This window comes from Nerophis lumbriciformis, linkage group LG10, assembly GCF_033978685.3.
Source record: "Nerophis lumbriciformis linkage group LG10, RoL_Nlum_v2.1, whole genome shotgun sequence".
Classification (NCBI taxonomy): domain Eukaryota; kingdom Metazoa; phylum Chordata; class Actinopteri; order Syngnathiformes; family Syngnathidae; genus Nerophis; species Nerophis lumbriciformis.
In genome coordinates this window covers 24,748,702-24,766,709 of record NC_084557.2, presented here as the reverse complement: position 1 = coordinate 24,766,709, position 18,008 = coordinate 24,748,702, and the positions used below count along the sequence as shown (strand labels likewise).

The following is an 18,008-nucleotide window of genomic DNA, read 5'->3' as shown; positions in this document are numbered from 1 at the left end:
GTAAATGTAGCTTAAATGTATATAACGGCTTTGAGTCACTTGAAAAAAAGCGCTATATAAGTCCTCTAAGTTACAACCGGGCTTTGAAAGCTGAGACCACGGGCGTACATTTTTCTCCACAAAGCTGGGCAACATGACAGTCGTAACTACGACCATTAGCTGTGATGTGAGCGTTCCATGTTTGCTTTGCATGTCTGCGTTGTCATTCCACACCGATCAAGCCAAAGCTGTTATCGATGTTGAAAAAAAGTCCATCAAAAGAGTTTGTCTCCTATTTGACTGGGTAGTTGCTGATACCTGAATTTTTAGCAGCTGAGTATAAAACAGTCTCAGTTAGCTCTCTCAAGTTCTGCCTCCAATGTCCAATGCTAATTCCAGCTGTTGTCGTTCGACATTGCTCTCATTAAAGGGTAAAAGCACTTATTTTTGCATTCTGCCCATCATTCACAATCTCTATGTGATATAAAAAACAGACGTCTTTTTTTTGTTCAGTTTAAACAGTAAAAAAAACTGCTATTATGAGGCGGCTAACAGGCATCCAAAACTGCTTGCAGGCTCACGTACAAATGCATGAACCTTATGATTATGGTTGGCTTTGTTAAACATAAATATCCAACATTGCGTCCAAGCAGGACCCTGTGATCAAAGAGGAGAAAGTAGTGCTATGTACAAGAAGTATAGTCCACAACTCAGGGGGTAGTACAAATAACACTGACACAAGAGGCCGTAGCCTGTGCCACAAAAAAACTAGTACATGTACAAAACAAAGTTGCCTTGAGGAAGGTGGCTGAGCACATAAAAAGTAAATCCCCCCCGTGCCATAACCATGAGCAACGTTCAGGCCCGTACCCTTCCCAGTCCACCAGATACTGGAAATCCCTGCCCCTTCTTCTCACATCTAAAATAGCCGAGACAGAACTTGCAAGATGACCGCCGATCATCCTGGAAGAGGGAGGAGCCATCTCCAGAGGACTCAGGTCACAGGAAGCCACAGTATTTAAGAAGAGAGATATGAAAAATTGTGTGTATCCTCAGGGCTTCTGTAAGGTGAAGCTGGACCAAATTGGAGCTGATGATGCGTTCCACTGAGTAGGGACCAAAAAAAGTTGGCTGAAGTTTATGAGTCTGTGTATAACGGTATGTCTCTGGTTGACAGCCACACCCTCTGACCAAGCTTTTACTCTCGTGCAGTAGTCAATCACTTTTTGGTGTGGTAGAGGGCAGCCCAGGGGCCTCATGTAAAGAGAGATTCATGGCTTTCCTACTGAAAATGGACGTACGATCAAATCCATTAAACAGCGTACAGAAGTAAAAATTCAGATGTATTGAAGTGTTCGCACTCACAAATGCAAGCACATTTCTTTGTTACATCGACTTGGAATCCTCCGCAGACGTGTGTGTGGCTTAGCCTTCCCAGACCATGCCACCTTATACATATGCAAATCATATTGAAAGTAGCCAATTGCTTGACCTCGGCACGGTCTGACCAGTCGCAAGACAGTAGGAGGTGCTTCTTCCTCGCGTTTCGAGTGAACGGCAAAAACATTGTCAGCCTGACATTTCCAAGTCTCCGAGAACTGAACGCAGGCGGAAAAAAAAAAATCTTTGTGTTAGGAAGAAAGTGAAGAAAAAGTTAGATGTGCGCGGCCAAAGCTGACTCAGGAAAATTTGTGATTGTTGATATGTCTCTTATGGGCATATCAATCAGTCAGAGGAGTAAAAGTTGGCACTTTTTTATGTGAACTGTTACCTGTCTCTGTGTGTCGCTAAAGAATCCAAAGCCTGTATAAATGAGCGTATGACAGCCTTGGAGTTGCCGAGAGGCAGCGCATATGTCCATGTCAACATCAGTCTTGATAACTCTCATCTTTGCCGTGAAAAAGGGTGTACAACAGGTTTTAATGCATACACAAGCTTGTTACAGGAGGGCCCAGACATGCGTGACCTAGATGAGTGGCGACTGATTGCACTGCAGCCTCTGACTCCAAAGACGGGAACACAGGTGGCTAGAAACTGCAGGCGGCGTGGAAAGGAGAGGCCCCTGTGGCAGAACTGACAAGGGAGTTGTGGGCATACTCAAACTACGGCAAGCTAAACGACCACAAAGCGGGTTGCTGGTAGCCTCCAAGTCTTAGTTAGACTTTGAAGACAAACTCGATGATGCTCCCAGGGACTTGCTGAAAGCCTTCCAGACTGCAGTCGAGAATTGTGGACCCCTGTGAGATACCACATCAATCGTGATGCTGTGCAACTGGAACACATGCTCAGTCATGAAGTCGGCAATCTCCAGGGAAGAAGGGAGCTTGGGTAGAGCTGCAAAATGTGCCATCTTTGAGAAACAGTCAACCATGGTAAGAACGACAGTGTTGCCATTGCCAGGCGGAAGACCCATAACAAAATCTAAAGAGGTATGAGACCAAGAGCTTGGGGGATGGACAACACCCTCAAAAGTCCAGCAGGAGCCTGATGAGATGGCTTACTACAGGCACAGATCGAGAAAGCCAACTCAAATGATTTAACATTCTTTCTCATGGAAGGTCGTAAGAAACCCTACGCAGAAGGAAAACAGTGTGATTTACTATCTAATGGTAAGCCAACTTTAAGATGTGTGCCCAGGACAGTACCTCAGAACCAAGTTCAGGTGTAACAAACAGCCGATTTGCAGGACAGGCCTCAGGTGCTGGGGAGCGTTTAAGTACTTCTTACACCACCTTTTCTACACTCCCTAAAGACCTATGAAGATCCAAGAAGATGGAACAATAGTGTCTGTAGGTGGGGCTGTCCTCCACTACAGTGTAATCTAGGTAGGGTGTCAGACTTTCCATTCTGGGATCCTAAGTGGAATGTCTGGGGGAAGTTAAACCGGGACAGGAAAAGAGCTCACCCTGCTTGTCTGGGGTTCATTCTCTGAGCAGAGCGCAGGTAAGCTAAGTTCTAAGTGTCAGTGTAGGTGGTAATGGTTCTTGCAAGCCTTTCAGCAAGTGCCTCCATGCCTGCAGAGCAAACACAACGGCCAGGAGTTCCCGATTTCTAATATTATGATTGATCTCTGCTGGTGTCAGACGACAGGAGATGAAGGCGCAGGGGTGCAGCTCACTAATGGTGGAGAAAAGATGGCCCCCACACCAGTCTGAAGCGTTTACCTTGACCAAAAAGGTAGAAGCAGTATCAGGATGAGCCAAAACAGGAACAGAAATATATAATTTTTGATGTCTAGAAAACAGCATGTTAGCTTCTGGGGTCCATTAAAACGTAATCTTAGTGGATGTAAGCTTAGTCAGGGGCAGCGCGCCGGCTGTAATCACGGATTAACCGATGATAGAAATTAGCAAAGCCAAGGAATCTCTGCAGCAGCTTCCTAGATGTAGGAGCGGGCCCGTTGACCACCGCCTGGATCTTAGTTGCATCGAGTCTAAGCTGTCCCTGCTCCAATACAAACCCCAAAAAAGACACCAACGATGCACAAAGCTCGCACTTTTCTGCCTTGACAATTTATTCTCCAACAGCCGCTGGAGGACAAGGCGGGCCTGCTGTGTATATTCTTTCAGCGTAGAATAAAAAATGTGTATATCGGCAGGATATACAAACACAAAGCTGCCAAGCATATCCCCAAGTAGATCAGGCAGGAGCATTGGTTAATCCAAACGTCATTACTAAATATTCAAAATGTCCAATGGGAGTGTTAAACAGCATCTTTCACTCTTCCCGCTTCCTGATGGGAACAAGGTGATAGGCATTACAAAGGTCAGATTTATGAAGGGAACTAAAAGAAGAGTCTAAAAAAAAACAGTCATCTGCCGAAGAATCTAAGAAAACATTTATGTAGAGCACAGTTGATAACCAAGAAATAGTACCTGGGAGCTGAAGCCTCCCTGAAGAAGATGCCGATGAAGAAAGTAGGGGTGGAAGCGCAAGCAACGATGTGGGGGATGGCATTCCTCATGGCTCTTGACTGGCTGGGCAGATTGGACAGAGTGACAGGAAATGGTCCTCTTGGCCGCAGAAGAGGCAGAGATGGAACCGCTGACGTTGACTTCTTTCAGCTGACGTGAGCAGATTGCTGCCAAGTTGCATGGGCTAGTCCATTAACAGTATCGCAGTTGTTCCGGTACAATTTGGCGAGGGAGAGGCGTGGTTGACTAATTTTTCGCACTGAACCGTGACCGTGGCTGGCTCCAGTCATCCTCCTATTTGCGGAGTCGTTTGTCAATCCGGACAGCTGGGGAGATGAGGTTATCAATAGCCAACATCCAAAGGAAGTTCGACTGGAGCCATGTGACCCTTGATGCGGGTGTCGAGTCCCTGGAAAAAAATTATCCAAAAGAGCGTCAGGGTTCCAGTCGCTCTCTGATGCCAAGGTGCGAAAGTCAATTGAGTAACGACATGCTGCATTCTCTCTAACGAAGCCGAAGCAATGAACGAGCTGCTCTACATCCTGGGTGGGGGTCCACTGGAAGATCTGCTTCATATCCCAAGAGAAAGCGGTGAAAGAGTTGCATATGTGCGACTGTCAACTCCACTCAGCTATGGCCCATGCCACTGCTCTGCCAGACAGATGCAAAATAGAAAAGGCCACTCAGGCACCCTCCTCCGTACATCGACTGTGTCGCCAGATAAACGCTTGGGTCGTGACAGTCGTGGTCTGGAGACAGGGGTACTGACGTTAAAGGTGGCCAAGGCCACTGGTGCGGCTGACTGGCTGGCCTCAGAGGAAGCGCCGGGCTGAAGGGCGGACATGACAGAGACAAGCTGTGCTTCTAGTGACTCTATTCGAGCCTTTTGGCGAGTGACCTAATTATTGACGGCGGCCCCCAAATCCACAAACTGCTTCTCTTGATGGTGGACACCATCAGCCTGCTTCTGGAGAATGCAAGCTTCAAGAAGGAGTCACCTGCAATTGTTTTCACTTCAAAGGTGTGCTTCAAGCTCATCAAAAGAACGCCAAGAGTGTGCAAAGCAGTAATCAGAGCAAAGGGTGGCTCTTTTGAAGAAACTAGAATATAAAACATGTTTTCGGTTATTTCACCTTTTTTTTGTTAAGTACATAACTCCACATGTGTTCATTCATAGTTTTGATGCCTTCAGTGACAATCTACAATGTAAATAGTCATGATATATATCTATATGTGTGTATATGTGTGGCGAGAAGAGAGCGGTATAATACCAGAATGTATGTGTCCAACAACACAACCCGGGGAATTGCACCACAGGAAATACAGAGCTTGAGATTAGTATCAAACACACACCAAACAATAAAGCAGACACTTGGGCAAGAAGGGGGGATAAAGGTCAGGGCTGGGGCTTACCAGGCGGCAGGAAATCACAAAGGGAGAAGGGATCCTCAAAAATTACCACCCATGACACTACATGCACATGCACACACAAAAGCAAAATGGGAGGGGACTGTAAACCGCTGTAAACCACCAACACCTGAAACAAAACACAAAACAGGGATTAATAAAAACATGCCCAAGGGCTTAAACCAAAACGGTGTGGCCTAAACCAAACACAATGAAATAATTGACAAAATAAGTAATTAAAAAAACAATAATTGGAATCAAATGTAAATAAATAGATATAACAAAATCAATTGAACAAAAAAAAATGACAAAGGAAATGTACTAAACTAATCCAAATAGAAATCAAAGAAAACAAAAAAAATAAATTAATGAAGGATTTAAAATATATTGAAAATCATCATTTCTGGGGAGGCAGCATGGTGAAACAGGGGTTAGTGCATGTACTTCACAATACAAAGGTCCTGAGTAGTCCTGAGTTCAATCCCGGGCTCGGGATCTTTCTGTGTGGAGTTTGCATGTTCTCCCCGTGACTGCGTGGGTTCCCTCCGGGTACTCCGGCTTCCTCCCATCGCCAAAAACATGCACCTGGGGATAGGTTGATTGGCAACACTAAATTGGCCCTAGTGCGTGAATGTTGTCTGTCTATCTGTGTGGCGACTTGTCCAGGGTGTACCCTCCAGCACCCCCCGCGACCCCAAAAGGGACAAGCGGTAGAAAATGGATGGAAGGATCATTTCTGGGCGTGGGTCTTAGGCACCAAGAGCAGCCCTTATATATGGCACTGGCCAGAGAACTGAGCAGGCCCAGGCGGCAATCAGTGTGAAGCCCCGAACGTGGTTTGCTCCACAGAAATAATAGAAAATAAACACAATCCAAAACAGAGAATAAAGAGCCAAACTGAAGGAACAAAATAAAAAAAATAAAAAATAATAAAGACATCCAAACCAGCAACCAGCCTCCAGTTAGGCGTGCACAGCAACTCAAACAATGCAGAGGATGCGAGCCTCAAAGGGCGCAGCTTTAACACACCGCCGGAGCGGACAGGTAGCTGGACAGAGCAGGGCTCCAGCAGGACGCTCTCGTCTCCACCGGACCAAGCAGTCAAGTGCGGGGTAAAGGAGATTTGTGTGCCTCAAAAGTGGTCACAGAAGGCCACACCAAACGAGGATTGAACACTGGATACAAGCTGCCAAGCTGAGTTAAGCTGGCACCACAAGCCACAGCCACCACGGGAGCCAGCAAGGAGCAAAAGAGAGAGCGTGAGCCGCGGCCACACACCTGCCTTAAGAGGTGAGTATGGCACCGCCCAGAAAACAGTTGCAATCAGTGGATGGAAAGACGGACGAGGAGGTAAACAAAAATCTACCCCCCATTTTTGTATCATCGGCACGACCATATGCAGAATATACTGGAACTAACAACAAGGTCTGAAAATGGCAAATTGGGCATTAGACACAGGGCCTTGAACTCCAACTAATTTGTCAGGATGACCGGCAGACGATGAACATTGGAATGGCTGCCTGTTGTAGAACAAAATTTTCTATACAATGCCGTCTGACTAGTACTAGGCTGGTCAGTTGCAGACATTGAAAGAGTTGGCGGCATAGGGTTTTCAGATACTGGACATGTCGCCGGGGCAAGCCTGGTCTTCAAGGGTACGGGGATAGGTGCGCTTGTAGAACCAAAATCATCGGGAACAGCTGCAGGCGGCCAGGGGAGGTGTTTCAGAGACTACAAATCACAGGTTGCCATCACTGGAGGACTCTTGGTCCAGTGCTGCCAGAGCAGGTGGAGAAGGCAGCTGCTTCAGGCCGGACTACAGCCTTTGGCATACCCACTATGAAAACTACTGTGACAAAAAGTGAGGTGAGATATTTGTTTAACTATTATGACTGGCAAAATTTCAATGGTGCTTTATTTATGAAGGAGATCTCCACTCAGTGAGATGATTGTCTTTATGCTATGTGGTGTGATTTAAAAATGAATAAAAGTACCACACACCCTCATAGCTCATTAAAGTGGAATAAATGACACGCCACTTGTAGTTGAAGCCGCATACCTCTTTTCCTACAGAAGGATGCGAACTGGATGTGAAATATCATCATTGAATGACTACTTGTACTCGACCTCGGACCAACTGCACTCAGTAACAAGACAAACACGCTCACATAAACATTGCGCTTATTGCAACCATAGACAGCAGAAGAATTGTATTGTAATTTTCATACACGTACTTTAGTTATCTGCTGCACCGACAAGATGCCTTCTCGGTGCGTGTTGGCTACTGTAGCGAAACTGTCGTGTCAAAACTGGTGTGTGACATCACGATTTAACTTTTTCTTTTACAGGGCGCACCAACCCGGGAACTTGGAAAACTAAATAATCGGCAATGTTGGCCACTTATTTAATAAAAATACTGGACAAAGTGCGCCTCTTGACAGCTCAATATGGAATGCGTTTGTTTCAAAATACGGGACTATATATATATATATATATATATATATATATATATATATATATATATATATATATATATATATATATATACACACACACCCCAAAATCAGTGAAGTTGGCACGTTGTGTAAATCGTAAATAAAAACAAAATATAGTGATTTGCAAATCCTTTTCAACCCATATTCAATTGAATAGACTGCAAAGACAAGTTACTTAACTGGAAAACGTTATTTTTTGCAAATATTGGCTCATTTGGAATTTGAAGCCTGCCACATGTTTCAAAAAAGCTGGCACAAGTGGCGAAAAAGACTGACAAAGTTGAGGAATGCTCATCAAACACTTATTTGGAAAATCCCACTGGTGAACAGGCTAATTGGGAACAGGTGGGTGCCATGATTGGGTATAAAAGCAGCTTCCATGAAATGCTCAGTCATTCACAAACAAGGATGGGGCGAGGGTCACCACTTTCTGAACAAATGCATGAGCAAATTGCCGAAAAGTTTAAGAACAACACTTTTCAACGAGCTATTGCAAGGAATTTAGGGATTTCACCATCTAAAGTCTGTCATATCATCAAAAGATTCAGAGAATCTGGAGAAATCACTGCACGTAACATTGAATGCCCGTGATCTTGGCTCCCTCAGGCGGTACTGCATCAAAAACCAACATTAGTGTGTAAAGGATATCACCACATGGGCTCAGGAACACTTCAGAAAACCACTGTCAGTAACTACAGGTGATCGCTACATCTGTAAGTGCAAGTTAAAACTCTACTTTGCAAAGCCACCCAGAAACGCCGCCGGCTTCGCTGGGCCCGAGCTCATCTAAGATGGACTGATGCAAAGTGTAAAAGTGTTCTGTGGTCTGATGATTATGTATAAAATATGAAATAAATATAAAATCCTGTGTTAATCTTAATCTTACGCAAATGTATATTTGACAAACGCGTCTGAATGTTGGGTCAAGCATGATGCCTTTGTGTTTCTATCTGTTAAATTGTATTAAGGTAGAGGGTATTTATTCCCGTTCCCAGGCCAGCCACATTCTGTGGGGTGCCCCATGGTTCTGTTGAAGCTGTCTGACCCACCAAGGGTCTGTGAACGGACCAAGTAGGCAGGAGGACCCTTTCCGGGCATCCATGGGAATATACTAAGCTGTTGTTCAACTTGAGTAAATGGATGCAGAAAAGACAGGACGTGCTTTGAAGATACTGGGCATGAGATGATCGAGGCAGGCAAGCAGTGTTGCATTCCAATTATCATACTATATAGAACAACTCTCAGCAAACTTTGGTTTATGAACCAACTGTAAGAATAAATTGGAACAAAACATACAACTATTGCTTTTCTTTAAACATGACGAGGAAAGTACAGCATAATAACACATTTTAAGATTACACAACGAGAGGATAGAGTAGTACCTAAACTTACAAGCTTAATTGGCTCTGTGACAGAGCTCGTCAGTCAAAACACGTGTATCTCAACTCAACGTGGCTTCTTCTTCTCAGCACTCTCCTTTACACTCGCTTTCTTCATTCCAGTGGTTGGAAAACAAAGTTATGTCAATCTTTAGCTATAAGACTAGATGTTTGAGTTCCGGGAGTGCACGGGGTTTACTGTGACATTTGCTACACCAACTAATGGCGGACATGCTTGTATCTCAAAATGTAGCATAACCATTTAGCTGAGCAACAGCTCTTATCTCAAAATAGTTGGTGCATTCTTAAATTGAGGTACCACTGTATTTATTTCACAAATCTATAATCCTGCCTCATTCACTGTAATTATTTGATTTTTGGCATTATCACGTGTGACTGGGATATCTTGATCTTCCATTCCTCCACTGCTTGTGTCAGTACCTGCGCAAGATGACTCTCGTAGAGGGGGCGTGTCTTCTCATCTCCCAGTCTGCTGTGATGAAGTGAGCGCTTATAGTTCCCCTGGACGTCCACCCGTCTGTCATGAGCGCAACAGATGATGCTCGGGATAGTTCATCCACAACTTTTTTCTTCTCCTGCTCATAAAGATCTGGAACAATCTTATTGCTGAAGTGGGTGCGCGACGGGATGTCGTAACGTGGCTCAAGCACGTTCAGCATGGTTTAAAACCCTCGTTTTTGAACAACCGAGTCTGCACCTATAAACGCACTGATTCAATGGCGCGGGGCGTTCAAGCTCCTCCGTTACTCCGCTCGCCATGACCACGCTGTGTGTGGACAGAACGTGCCAACAACTTTTTATTTTTTTTTTCATATATCAAACCGCGGATCACACACATAGACCGCACCTCTTTACTTCTCTCCGGCTTGTGACAGAGGAAGATTCAGAAGAACGACACCGCAGCGCTTCTGTTTCTAGCCAATACTACATCAAAAGTAACGTAAAATAACGCAGTAACGCATCATGTAGTAACGGTAACTGAGTTACTGAATATAAAAAATAACGCGTTAGATTACTAGTTACCGCCGAAACTAACGGCGTTACAGTAACGCGTTACTTTGTAACGCGTTAGTCCCAACACTGCATGGCACACAGACAACTATCAGAAATGCAGCCAATATTACAGACACATTATGTGTCATGAGACAGCATTAAACGTTAGGTGGACAAAATGAGACAAAGAAGAGGTGGCAAAAAACACATCTTACTGTGGCAGCGTCGGAGAAAGTTGTACATGTAAACAAACTACGATGAGTTCAAGGAGAATAGGATAAAACGGTGCTTTGCAAATACTCTTATCAGTGAAGCATGTTTAATATAAACAGTGGGATTGCTAACAATTAGGTAGATTTGTGTCATGTTTGTTCTCCTACAGAAAATATATTAAAACAAAAAATATATTTTTTTCTTCATCTTTTTCCATTTTCACACATCTTTGAAAGAGGTCCAGGGAGCCACTAGGGCAGAGCTAAAGAGCCGCATGCGGCTCTAGAGCCGCGGGTTGCTGACCCTCGACCTACACGGTGGTAAATAGACCGAGAAAACATTTTTCATTTTAGTTTGATGCTCTTTATAGATTTTAGTGTCTATTTTAACACAACAGCAGCCATCAGATCAACCACCACACACATTTTGCCGCAACGCTCGCCACAACGACACAAGACGTCCTCAGGTGAGTTGTATTCACGAACGTTAAAACTTTGAACTTTAACAATATGACCACATATATACATATATATATATATATATATATATATATATATATATATATATATATATATATATATATATATAATTATATATATATATAATTATACACACACACATATATATATATATATATGTATATATATATATATATATATATATATATATATATATATATATATATATATATATATATATATATATATAAAATAAACCAAGGGAAATGGAGTGTGACTAAATCCAAAAAGTGTGTGGTGTATGACTATGTGTGTTGAGCTGTTGAGTGTTACCGGTAGTGTTGAGCGAGAGGCGGAAGATCCAGGGCGAGAGAGAGACGTCAGAGTCCACGTCCACGTGAGGGTGTCGAGATCCACAAAGGCAGTCGAGATCCAGGGGGAGTCCAAGGTGAAGGAAGGAAACGCTGTGGGGCACAAGGGACAATACTGGGAACAAATGAGCATGGAAGCGGGAGGACACTGAACGCAAGAATGCTCAAGGAGCTTGACAGGTTGTCTTGCTGTACAGGACAGGTAGCTACGTTCTACCACGGAACACAGGTCTGCACTGGCTTAAGAAGCCCAGGGAGCTCATCAGCAACAGTTGTGCAGATTGCAGATTGATTGCAGCTGTCTGCTGCAGCCGGAGTGACGCACGCAGGTGCGCTCTTGGAGGCGCAATCAACAGAGCGCACAGATAAGTGTGCATTGGCATGTGCCCGGGCCGTGACAATAATAATTATAATAATAAACATGGATTACATTTATACAGCATTTTTCTAGACATTCAAAGCACTTTACAGAAAGAACTGAGAACCCGTCATTAATTTACTCCACAAATTCACACACTTGACCCATTACCTCCCTGCTTGGCACTCAGCATCAGATTCTCGGGCGCGGCCGCAGCTGCTGCTCACTGATCCCCTCACTTCCCAGTAGGTGATCAAGGGTGATGGGTCAAATGCAGAGAATAATTTCGCCACACCTAGTGTGTGTACTTAACTTTTTAACTTTGATTAATGATGGTGAGTTACATTTGTATCCACAGTTGTCCTGGGGTAAACTGACGGAAGCGTGGCTGCCAATTTGCGCTTACGGCCCCTCTGATCACCACCTATCATTCATTCACATTCATACACCAGTTTGAGCGGCACTGGGAGCCAGGTGGGTGAAGTGTCTTGCCCAAGGACACGACGGCCGCGACCAGGATAGCGGAAGCTGTAATCAAACCTGTAACCCTCAATTTGCCGCCACGGCTGCGCTACCATCTGAGCCACGCGTTCATCGACATGAATGCACTGCTGATTGTGATAAATAAGAATTTCATAATAAATTAATATCTTGTCATTAAAAATAAAGGTTTTTGTTCTGCACTCGCAAAGAAGATTAATTCAAATGGTAAAAAGGTTCAACTCCATGGGTTTAGGTACGTACAATTTAAGGTGTAGTGAATTTTTTGTGTGAATTATATTTATATAGCGCTTTTCTCTATTGACTCAAAGTGCTTTTACATAGTGAAACCCAATATCTAAGTTACATTTAAACCAGTGTGGGTGGCACTGGGAGCAGGTGGGTAAAGTGTCTTGCCCAAGGACACGACGGCAGTGACTAGGATGGCGGAAGCAGGGCTCGAACCTGGAACTCTCAAGCTGCTGGCACGGCCACTCTACCAACCGAGCTATACCGCCCCAAGGTAAAGGTATAAATATAGATTTGAAGAAATAGTATTGACTAATAGCATACAGTTAAATGTATATTTAGATACAATTTATTTTTAGCTCTTACAATGTTTCCATTAATGAAGATTTATCAATACAATAATGGACCGTCCTTGCAGAAGAGTCTACCGTTATCCATGCTACAGTCAGTTTTCACGCATTTTGCTGTTTTAAAAGGGGACCAATTTGAAACAAAACCAATTTTTAGACAATAATTATAGTTTTGCATAATGCATAATAAACATAAATAAAGAATAGCATTGATAAATGAACATTTTACATGTTTTTTACCTTTTATTGAAGACTTACTGGCAAAGGCGGCGATGAGTGCACTTATTTGCCTACACGTTGTTTTGAATTAAATAATGTTTCTCACCTTCTTTATGGATTTATTTTATATTATATTTGGATTGTATCCCAGACAACCACAATAACTGTGTGCTCACACGAAAATCTAATAATTTTTTAAATCACTTATCAATTATTGTACCCCTGATATTCCAGTATGTTTTGTGTAATGCCATTATTAATGCTGTATGCAATATTTTAAGATGTAATTTGATCATATATTAATACATATACATATGAATACATGCAGGTGTTGTTTTAATAATGAAAAAAGAAAATGCTAACAATTTGTAGACGTCCACCCTTATGCTGAATTATTTAGAGGTATATTATATCTCAGTAATCCAAGTTGATGGAAACTGATTAGCAACTAAAAATTGCTTTCAAAAGGGTCTATATCCAAGACGCCAAATTCTATATTCCCAAGTGACATATAGAGCAAGCTTATTTTAGAATATGCAGCTGTTGTGCCACCTCCAAGAAAAAGGCAATAACGCTACACAATGTCATTTACACTGTATCTGAAAATCTAATGAAGAATGATGGGCGTTTGTCCCTTAAAACACATTCTTGCACAATGGAGTCAAAGAATAAATGACCAGGCGTATTTGAACATTCTGCCTGAGGTTTGCATTTTTAATGTGTCTCTTTAATCACATTCCTAGCACCTTTCACCGTGCTTCTGAACAATGGATGGAGATGTTCTTGTTTTTGCTTTCTTGCACAGGATACAAACTGAATAATGGAGGAGGGTCAGATTGGAAGTAATTGATTTAATTTGAGCACAGAGGAGTGAAATGATATGTGAATAATATGCTCCGTTTATGGTTGTGGAAATGGTGCTGCTCTGACCTGGATTCATTTGCTTCATAACACAGACCATGCTTCACCGAGCAAGCAGGTTTTTTTTTTTTTTTTTATATTCAATGCAATTTGAGTTTCTTTTTTTGTTTACTAGACATGAATGGCTGTAAAGCAGAAGTATAATATTACACAACACAACCACAGTTACCACCTCTTCTTTTTAATTAAAAAAACATCCGGTTTTTCCAGTCTTTTTCAATACAATATTTACATCAAGATCATTGTCATACAGAAAAGTCAGTACATTACAATATACTGTAAATAGTAAATACAGTACACCTGAGGACGCACTCATGGGTGGTTGTTTTTTCAAGACTGATCTCTTCGCTTAAAGGGGAACTGCACTTTTTATTTTGGAATTTTGCCTATTGGATGGATTTTTTTTTTTAATGCATTCTAAATATTGAAGTGCCAACAATACTCCATTTACATTTTGTGACCTGTGACCGAGTATTAGTAATATTGTTATTATAAGCGCTAACACAGACAAACTATTTATAGTCGTGTGTCCCTATGTTTACATCATCCAGTGGCATACTTGCCACTCCCGAATTTCAGTGCCCCTCCCGAAAATCTCCCGGGGCAACCATTCTCCCGAATTTCTCCCGATTTTCACCCGGACAACAATATTAAAGTCGTGCCGTGATGGCACTGCCTTTAGCGTCCGCTTTTTCACCAAACAAACAGCGTGCCGACCCAGTCACATGTTTTATGCGGCTTTTGCAAACACACGAAAGTGACTGCAAGACATACTTGATCAACAGACATACAGGTCACACTGAGGGTGGCCGTATAAACAACTTTAACACTGTTACAAATATGCGCCACACTGTGAACCCACACCAAACAAGAATGACAAACACATTTCGGGAGAACATCCGCACCGTAACACAACATAAACACAACAGAACAAATACCCAGAACCCCTTGCATCCCGAACTCTTCCGGGCTGCAATATACACCCCCACTACCACCAAACCCCGCACCTCATAAATCATGCCTCTCACCTGGACAGAAGAAGTCTGAGGAGGTAATCCGACAAGTTGGTACACTTTGACAGCCATTTAGGGCCTGGAACTGGCGAGAAAGACACAACAAGACGTGTGTGGTTCCCCACCCTGTTTTTTCATGAGGCTTATGGTCATCCTTCATTTAAATAGGAATATATGAACGTCCCAGCAGTCGACATCCTAATGACAGCAGACATTGTACAGTAAGTGATATTTCATTATGTTTGTTGGCTCTTATAAAGTCTCCAGTGAGTAAAAATCAGTGATGAAGGAAAAAACCAACACATTTTGATGCCTTTTTGATGCTTAAAATGATCAAAATATGCAAATATTAAATGTTACAACTAATGTACCCATTCCTACATTACATATATATGCAGTTGTTTTTAAGGGCTTCATAGGCAGAATGGCGCAGCTTCATAGGCTCCACTGTGAGCGAACTTTTGACCGCATTTATTTAATATTTAGAATGCAAAAACAATAAAAAAATAACATCCATCGTCATGCCTTTCATAATGATTGCAAATAATACGCTAAATTCCCAAAAAAGTGCAGTTCCCCTTTAAAGCACAGGGGACTAAACTCAGCCACATCTGGCTTGCCAAAGTTTTTTTAATTTCATAAGCCTGGAAATAATGTACGTCAATAAGGCATTTCATCTTTCTTGTAGGTATGTTTTTAAATTTAGAGAGATATTTGTTTCAATGCAATACTAATGCAGTTCTTAAAGGGGAACTGTGATTTTTGGAGAATTTTGTCTATAATTCACAATCTTTTTGTAGTACAAGATCACACGTTTTTGTTTATTTTAATGCACTCTAAATCGTCAATAAATGCCAGCAAAAGTCAGCTAACAATCTAACCAATGGGAGTTGCTCTCTTTCGCCCCTAAAGCACCCTTAAAAACATCCAAAAACGTCTATCAACATTGTATACACACGCTGTAAGTATGTATGTACTGTAGTAACAGGCACCTTCATAATAACATATATTATCATACGTATTTTGCATATACTTATTTTGCTCATTTTAAGCATACAGCGGTGCATTGATGTCACAGACGCATTACAACGTTCGCTTTTCCTTTTAACAACAACAATAACACTACTACTCATGGCATGATTCATAATTCTACTTTGGGACAAAGGACGATCCAGAACCTCATATTTTCAATCCTGAATATACAGAGCAGGAGCTACAAGTTTAAGAAGCTGTGTGCACAACGGATCCAGCTTTAGTGAAACATCGTAAGCATCCTGTTGCAATATTGCTAAGACCTAAACAAGGAATACAAACTATGAACATAATACAACAATCACGTAGTTTACAATGTCTGCTCTCACTGGGTTGCCGACTCATGGGATGTTCATATCTTCCCCTTTTGGTGAAGAATTAATCATAATCCTCCTGTAGGTAAAAAAAAAAAATAATAATAATAATTGTGTCTTTCTCGCCATCTACGGGTCTAAGTTGAACATCAAAGTTGACCAGATTATTGGTTCATGGCTACAACCTTCTAGTTAAATAAAAGGCATGATTTATAATCTAGAATTAACTTTTACCATTTTAGAGGCGATACAGCAGCAGCAGTAGCTTAGTATGTCAATACTGTAGCTGCCTAAGCTAGTTGGCGCTCTGTCATCCCGGCACGGCTAAAAGTTTGTCTGTGTTAGCGCTTATGTAAATGGAGTATTGTTAGCATTTTTTTGATGTTTTTTAGAGAGCTTTATGGGCACAATATAGTACTCCCATTAGTTGCATTGTAAGCCACCTTATACTTGATGTAATTTAAAAAATTTGAATAAAAAAAACAAACATGTGTTCTTGTCTTACATAGGGATTGTGAATGATAGGCAAAATTACCGCAACAATTAAATTCCCTTTAAATTCGATGATATTTGATTGAAAAAGCTATTCCGAGATTTTTTTGTCATTGAAACTATTTTCACATTACCTGCTAGACTAGCCGAACCAAAATATTTGCTTGTCACTTTGACTTCTGATTTCAAAGAACGCTTTCCATTAGGTTGTTGGTAAACAACGATAGTAATCAAATGAAAGGGCAATTATGTAATAATCAGTTGCTCCAGGATTTTGCAGGCTTTTTTGGGATCGTTAAGACCTAAAAAAAAGCATAGTTTCACTGCAGCATTTTCAAAAAGTTGTGGCAAAGTCACCCCTGGTAATGCAGGCAGACAATTGATGTTGTGTTGCGTTTGAGTGCTGCTGGGACAAATCCGATTGGCAAAATGTGCAGAGTATTTGTGGGGATTGTGCAACATTTGCAAAGCCGCGCGTTATTCGCAGGGATTAGTTGAATTTGCGTGAATTGTCGCCATCGCAACATTACAAAATCCTGAAGGGACTGATCAGTATCATGAAAATATGTTTGACGCCCCTGACTTAAAGCACAGTGTTGTCCAGTGTTGCGTTTGTGCAAAACACTACAAAAATGAGACTGCTGGGTGACCAGATTGAACAAACAAACAAAAGGGAACAGAAATAAGCATGTGCATTTAAATATTATGAGTCACATGTTACGATTTCTATTTCATATGACTCTCGATCCAGACTTTGAAGTTTGCTACATGTGTGTAGACCGTATAGAGGTCAGGATCACACTCTCCTTGGTCATAGCCAAAGCTCACAAGTCCCAGAAGTCTCCAAAATCCTTTGTTCCCAACATGATTGCTGCCAACAAAGGGATTCTGGTTGTTGTCAGTGTAAGCAGGAAGGACAAGAATCCCCCCAGTGTCAGAGGGACATATGTTAGAGGGTCCATAGTCAGGCTTCTGGCTAGCACACAACATGTTGTCTGTAACACTGATTGGCACACCATTTCGGGCATATTGCTGCTCGCATGGGACAATGTCAGCGAGTTGGACAAGTCCGACTCTTGCTTTCTCATCAGCATTTAAATCCGAGTCAGGAAGTGGAGACCAGCCGGTGACAAGCCCTTGTCCGGAGATCTCCCCCTCACCCTGACTGTCTGATAGACAGAGGGGCAACACTTTCTCTCCAACCTTTGCTTTGTCCATTAACTTGATGATAGCTATGTCTGAGTCAAGAATATGGGGGTCATAGTTGGGGTGAACGCTGATGGAGGCAACCTTTGGGGGGAAAGAGACAAGTCATTACCATTGTTAAAGAGCTACGAGGCAAAGGATATG

General features: G+C 42.2%; 1 protein-coding gene across 1 annotated transcript in view; it reads right to left on the bottom strand.

Moving 5' to 3' along the window:
• Nucleotides 1-13,487: 13,487 nt before the first annotated feature.
• The window catches only part of pamr1b (peptidase domain containing associated with muscle regeneration 1b), an 80,658-nt gene continuing 76,137 nt past the window's right edge, over nt 13,488-18,008 (bottom strand). Inside the window, exon 14 of the mRNA XM_061969970.1 lies at nt 13,488-17,948. Coding sequence (XP_061825954.1) covers nt 17,385-17,948 — 564 coding nt within the window. The 3' untranslated portion in view covers nt 13,488-17,384. The remainder of the gene's footprint in view (nt 17,949-18,008) is intronic.